Source organism: Buteo buteo, chromosome 2 (assembly GCF_964188355.1).
Source record: "Buteo buteo chromosome 2, bButBut1.hap1.1, whole genome shotgun sequence".
NCBI classification, from domain to species: Eukaryota; Metazoa; Chordata; class Aves; order Accipitriformes; family Accipitridae; genus Buteo; species Buteo buteo.
In genome coordinates, this window is record NC_134172.1 from 70,794,048 (window position 1) to 70,800,587 (window position 6,540).

General features: G+C 62.7%; 1 protein-coding gene across 1 annotated transcript; it reads left to right on the forward strand.

Moving 5' to 3' along the window:
• Positions 1 to 2,203: 2,203 nt before the first annotated feature.
• Positions 2,204 to 5,910, forward strand: SNAI1 (snail family transcriptional repressor 1). Its single transcript, XM_075022572.1, has 3 exons — positions 2,204 to 2,299; positions 2,903 to 3,406; positions 4,676 to 5,910. Exons 1-3 carry the CDS (start codon positions 2,221 to 2,223, stop codon positions 4,855 to 4,857), a joined length of 765 nt encoding a protein of 254 aa, XP_074878673.1. The 5' UTR covers positions 2,204 to 2,220; the 3' UTR covers positions 4,858 to 5,910.
• Positions 5,911 to 6,540: the final 630 nt, after the last annotated feature.

Here is a 6,540-nt window from a genome sequence, read left to right on the forward strand (position 1 = left end):
TGTGGCAGACTTGCCGCTCTGGAGGTGGTGAGCGTGTGCCTGCGAGCTCCACACTGGCCGTCCATGTGGGTCTGGGTCCGGAGCTGTGCCCCAGGCTGGTGGCAGGGCTGCTTCGACCACCCAGGGGCTCAGCAGCTGCCAGAGCCCGGTGGTCTAGTGCAGGGTGCCATGGCTCAGAAAACGCTGCCATTTCCAGCCCGTGAATCGTTGCAGAGCTTCCCCTCCCCTCTGGTCTCCTGCTTTCTGTCCCATAGCTCGCTGGCTCACGGGCACAGGCAGGTCAGGCCACTCTCTCCCTTGATCTCGATTTTTCCTCTAGCACATGCAAGTTTTTTCCACGCGCAGTGGTTGGAACAGATCTGATTATTAACATTTCAGAAAGAAGAGAGGAGCCGGCTTTGCTTCTTGAAAGAAAACCGCCTAGTTGGGTTCCTCGTACAAGTGTCCCCAGCTTAACCACATCCGCGACAGGTGGAAAAGCACGGGGGGGCACCGACGAGGCACGGGGGGAGGCACCTGCAGCAGCACCCAGGCTGCTGCCCCCTGCACCGCAGGGTGCTGCTGCACCTCTGGACCCCCATGAGAAATGGGGTGGACCTGGCCTCTGTGATTTGCATCCCCCAAGGCCTTCAGGGGCACATTTTCCCCTCAACGTCAGGCTGAGCCAGAGATGAGTAGTGCAGATAAAACACCTGCTGAAAGCCACGAGCAGAGGAGGGACAGATCCAGCTCCAGAGCACGTGGCTGCAGGGGGAGAGTTTGCAAACGCATCTCGGCTCTGCAGGACTGCGTGTGGCTGGCAGGACAAGCTTCCCAAGCTGTTCCTACTCCGAGGAAAGACTGACAGTGAGCTCAGCCCCCTCCCTGCACTGCAGCCGTGCCAGTGGAAAGCTTTGCTCCCCACTTCTGCATTTCAGGCGGGTTGTGGCTAAACAGCAACGTGTGGTCAGCAGGGCCTGGCGGAGCCGCGTGTGACGGCTGAGTCACAAGTGGCCCTGCACCACGGGCCCTTTTTCAAGTGGCAGGACTGGGCGCTGGCTGGGAGTGAGGAGGCATTCCCAGCAGGTCCCGTTCCTCCTCCTCCCGCAGCCGCCCGCCACCAGCAGCTGTCTTGGCCCAGAGCTGAGCGTGGCTCCCGCAGCAGGTGCCTGGATCCGTGCCCTGAGCCCTTCCAGCAGGGAAATCCCCACGTGAGCCAGAGGGATGGGGCAAGCTGGAAGCCCGGGCTGGGCTTTTTAGCTGCCAGGCCGGGGGAACTGCTCTGGCTCTGCTCACCACTCCCCCAGCACCTGCTAGAAAGGCCTGGGCACCTTCCCGTGGGCACATGTCCCCTGAGGAGCAGAAAGCCAAAGGGAGCGTGTGCCTCACTGGACCTGTTTGACCCCCACTGCCATGCCCGTGGGGAAGGAGTTCGGGGAAGGCAGGAGGGAAGAAAATGAGAGAGGAGCTTGCTAGGGGAGGCTGCGCTGCCTGAAACTTGCCCAGCAGAAGGGAGAAGCGTGCCCGGGCAGGTGCTCCTGACCCCTGCCTGGGGAAGGAGTCAGCAGAGGCTGTGCTGGATGCGTCGCGCTCCTCTGCAAGTCACTGCCTCTTCTCAGAGGATTAATAACCTGTGGCGAAGCGTGCTCCCCCCGCGTGGCCGTGTCCCGGCAGTGCTTTGGAGCAGCGGGGCACGGCAGAGGCTTGTCCTAATCTGCACCGCAGTCCCCAGCGGTGGGGCAGGGGCAAGGACAGGCACGCGTGGGGGGCCCGGGGCTCACCCTCCCGGCACACCGCCTTCCTCCAGCCCCGCCGCTGCAGGTCTCCCCAGAGACCGTGGGTCTGTGGCACGGCCCCTTGTCCTGCTTCGCTCCGAAGCATCGGCTGGTCCCCACGGGGAGCGCGGCACAGGGGAAACGCCAGAAATGGCTCCTTCATCATCATCATCATCAGCAGCAGCAGCAGCAGCAGCAGAGGTTTCTCCACCGGCACCCGGGCAGGCACCGCGGCCGCCCCGCGGGAGCGGACACCCGTGGGCGATCCCCACAGCCCGGCTCGGTCCCCGGCGGCCGCGGGGCCGACACCTGCCGGGCGCCCGCCCCGCCCCGCCCCGCCCCGCTCCGCCCATTGGCTCCGGGACCCGGGGGCGGCCCCGCCCCGCCCTCCCCGGCCCCCGGGCCCATATTAGCGGGCGCGGCGGCGCGGCGGCCCCGCAGCGGGCGGCGGCACCGGGGCTGCAAGATGCCGCGCTCCTTCCTGGTGAAGAAGCACTTCTCGGCCAGCAAGAAGCCCAACTACAGCGAGCTGGAGAGCCAGGCCGGTGCGTGGACGGGGCGCGGCGGGCCACGCGCGTGGGGCGCTCCGCGGGGTGGTGCGGGGGCTCCGCTACGGGATCTCCTTAGGTCCGCACACGGGAGCGGGTGGGTGGCTGGCTTTTTGCGGGGGTCCGGGTTTGGTTTTTGTTTTTTTTTTTCCGTTTCGTGCATCTCGAGTGGGATGAGGCGCGGGATCCTGCGTGTCTCGGGATGCGGAGCCGCCCCCTGGTACCCCGGGGTGGGCGGAGGCGCCGGGGGTTCCCCCGTGGGGTGGGGACGGGCGCGCGGGGAGCTCCCCATGACGGGGGTGGGCAGGGGCGCGGGGTCCCCCTCGCCCCATCCCACGCAGCAGTGCGGGGTGGGGTCGGGTCTCCTTTGCCCCCGGGTGGGCTGGGGCTCTGAGCCCCCGTGGGGTGGGCTGGGGTTCCTTTGCCCCTCCGGCTCCGGGGTGGAGCGCGGGGCTCCCACGGGTCGGGTCCCTTCGTCCCGGGGGTGGCGCCCCCCGCTCCCCTGGGTGCGGAGCCCCGCGGGGGGTGGGTCGGGGCCCCGTCGCTCCCGTTCCCGCGGGGAGCATCGGGGCCCCGGCTGAGCGCTGCCGCCTCCCGCAGTGCTGGCCGCCCCGCTGCTGTACGAGACGTGCCCGCTGCCCGTCATCCCCCCGCCCGAGGTGCTCGGCCCCGGCGCCTACTACCCGCCTCTGGTGTGGGACGCGGGGCTGCTCTCCAGCCTCTTCCCGGGCGGCCCGGGCAGCGAGGCGGCGGGCGGCGCGGCCCCCGCCCTGGACCTGACGGCACTCTCCAGCGAGGAGGACGAAGGCAAGAGCTCGGGGCCCCCCAGCCCGGCCTCGGCCCCCGCCGCCGCCGAGCGCTTCCGCTGCGCCCAGTGTGCCAAGGCTTACTCCACCTTCGCCGGGCTCTCCAAGCACAAGCAATTGCACTGCGACGCCCAGGCCAGGAAATCCTTCAGCTGCAAGTACTGCGAGAAGGAGTACGTGAGCCTGGGGGCTCTCAAGATGCACATCCGGAGCCACACGCTGCCCTGTGTCTGCAAGATGTGCGGCAAGGCCTTCTCCCGGCCCTGGCTGCTGCAGGGCCACATCCGGACGCACACCGGTAACGCCGGCTCTCGCCCCTCTCCCTCCCTCCCTTATCGCCTCCCGCTTCCCAGCTCCGCGGCCCCCCCGGCGAATCGGCGGGCCGGGCGTTATCTGGGAAGATAAGGGCTTCCCAAACCCCCTTGGCACATCTCTCTAAAATGTCCTTTAAATATCCCCTTGGCTGGAACTGAGCGCGGGGTCAAGGCTCGGCTTGTAAATCTGCGCCGCTGCCGTTAGCGCCCTGCCTTCCCGCCGGCCGGCCCGTCGGCCGCGGTGGGACGGCGCACGCTTCGGCTCGATTTCATAAATTGGGGCTACGAGACGGCTGGAGCCTTCCCTCCCTGTGCGCCGCCGTGCCCGAAGCATCCCTCCCTGCCCACGCCAAGGGCTCCCAGCCAGGGCAGCGTCCCAGAACCCTCCTGCCCACCGCCGTGGCCTCCGGCCTGGCGGCCACGAGGTCAGCCCAAAGCGCGCCCGCTGCCGAGATGTGCCCCAGCGAGGCTCGGCGAGGCCTGCGGGCAGGTGCTGGGGGCGCAGGGCCGGCCACCCCCCGCACCTGTTGGTGCGGGTGCGGGTGCCGCAGCTGCAGCCCACCCCACCGCCACGGCCGCCTGTACAAAGCCTCTCCCGAGCATCCTTTGTGGGGCTGCGGGGATAGTGTAATTGTTACTTGGCACTGATTTCACACCCTCTTAACGTCCTAAAGATGATGGCTGAAGGAAGCTGGGAAGACTTAATTGTGCTTTCCAAATTGAGCATACGCATTTGTTTCCTCCAAAAGAGTCTTTCTGGGAGGAATTCGCCCTGGCCAGGCTTTTCAATGCGAGCTGGGCGGGAGAAGGGGGAGTGTGGGGTTCGGCGGAGGAAATAGCTATACTCACCCTGGCGCTGGCGCCTTTCAGCCGCTGCCTGCTATGATATAATTAACACATAGCGCTTGGCTTTCCTGCCTCTCTGCAAACGGTTCGCTTGGCTCCAGGCAGGAGACGAATATCATGTCTTCGTTTGTATGCGCGACTGCCTTGCTGCTTGCAGATGTTTCCAGCGTTAATTTTCCGTGGCTCATAGGAGAGGTTTTTCTGGGAGGAGGAAATTCCCAAGTCCGCGGCTTTCCCCTGAAGTGAATGCTGTACATGCCTCGCCCGGCTTTCCCTGCGAACAATAACAGCCAGCACTTCTTTTCACTGTGCTCTTCACAAACTTTGGCTAATGAATGGCTCCTTCTTTGATATTCCCCATGTGTTGATGCACTGGTTAATTGGGAGCGTTTCTCTTTGTCCCATAGGTGAAAAGCCCTTTTCCTGTACACACTGCAACCGGGCCTTTGCTGACCGGTCTAATCTCCGAGCCCACCTGCAGACCCATTCAGATGTAAAGAAGTACCAATGCAAAACCTGCTCCCGGACTTTCTCCCGTATGTCGCTGCTCCACAAGCATGAGGAGACTGGCTGCTCCGGCTCTCGCTGAGGACTCCGCTCCCCCAGGCCTCTCACCACGCAAATACCTATATTATAACTAGTTTCTGTAGGAGTTAGTTTTCTCCGTCGCTGTCACAGCGTGCACCGGGGCCGGCCGCAGCTCCTCCGGCCCTCGCCACCCTCACCCTCCTCGCTATGTGCCTCCTGTGCGATGCAAAGGCCTGATCCTTCTCCCATCCCGGCGTCTGAGGGTGCAGGATTGGACTCCGGTGCAAAGCGTGGGTGGCAAAGGGAGTGCGTGAAACTCGGGGCGGGGGGGGGGGCCCTGAGCCTGACCCGCTGCTGCCGCAGCCCCTCAGCAGGTGCCCCCGCTTGCCGGAGGCACTCGGCACCTTGCAGGGTTGGACCTGCACCCTGGCCCCACCACCGGTATCAAACATTGCGACCATGTAGCTTGGGGGGGTTGGAGGTTTTTTGTTTGTTTTTTTTTTTTTGTTTTTGTTTTTCTTACCGTAACCACTTGGTAACTTTTAAGAACCAATGTTTTTTTTTAATGAAGGACAAAATGTTAACCACCCTGCCCCCCGCTCCGAGTGTATATATGCCGCCTGTAGAAGGTGTAACTATGCAATAATACAGTATCCCAGTAGTTGTGAAGCAGCTGCTTCTCCCCAGCACAATGACAATTTGCAATGCCTGCGAGATTAACAGTGTCCATAAAAGGCATGGGTAGCCATTTCAAACACCAACCCTGTTTACAGAGCAGCTATGCACTCAAGCACCTGTTAATATGACTCTTAACAACTGCTTTTCAAGAGAACTGTGACTAATAGCAGGCACTTGTCAGCCGATACAATGGTGGCCTGTCCCAAGGCTGCCCATCGACAGGTGTGTGCCAAAAGCCCTATTTATGGGTATTGACAGGTGCCTCCTGAATGCATCTTTCTTTGGACATTGTTTTCATGGAATCATTACAAAGAGGATGTTTACATTTCAAAGGTACACTGGTATTTATATTTTTGTGCCACAATTTTGTACTGATGAAACTTTTTATATAATTATATACAGTTTATTGATATTCAATAAAATCGTTAATTTATAATAGGGTTTTGTGGGTGCTTAGGGTGAATATGCAGCAGGGGGGGTGGGTGGGGAGCGCTGCGGCTCCCTCCTGTGCTGTGGGCGTCGGGGTGCTGGACTCGGTTCTCCTGCTCCTATCCTGCACTCCTGGCCTCTGGCTGCAGGTGAACGGCAAATGGCATTCACATGCCGGGAATCTGCGGAGCGCTCGCTTCTGAAGGAGGAAAAGGTAGCCTGAGTCAGTTCCTGCTAAAGGGCTGGGGAAGGGGCAGCTGTGCGGTGATGCAAGTTGGGGGGGGGGGTTCAGGCTGCTGGGGGTGCAGTGGATCTCCCTGACTCCATGTCTCCATGTGGGAAAGTGCAAGGGCTGGCCCTGTTCCTCCCAGCCTGCCCGGGTGGGTGCTGGCTTCCCCACGGGGCTACTGGAGCACCTGTAGCCTGGTCCGGTCCCTCAATGCTCCCTGGGGAGCAGGTCTGCGCCACAGCACTGGGGGGCTGCCCCAGTGGGGTAGTGGGGCTGCCTCTGGCTCCTGGTGGGCTCCTGAGCGTCCCTGGGGATGGCTAAAGCACCAGGCACCTCAGTGAGGCGAGCCTCCGGGTGGGTGACCCGCCGTGGGTGGTGTGGCAGCAGAGGTGACACATCCTGTCGTCA

Bases quoted from the DNA above. Each gene is read 5' to 3' on its own strand.
- SNAI1 (XM_075022572.1), top strand. From the start codon at position 2,221: ATGCCGCGCTCCTTCCTGGTGAAGAAGCACTTCTCGGCCAGCAAGAAG. The intron at 2,300-2,902 runs GTGCGTGGACGG...CGCCTCCCGCAG, and splicing joins CGAGCTGGAGAGCCAGGCCG to TGCTGGCCGCCCCGCTGCTG. The intron at 3,407-4,675 runs GTAACGCCGGCT...TTTGTCCCATAG, and splicing joins CCACATCCGGACGCACACCG to GTGAAAAGCCCTTTTCCTGT.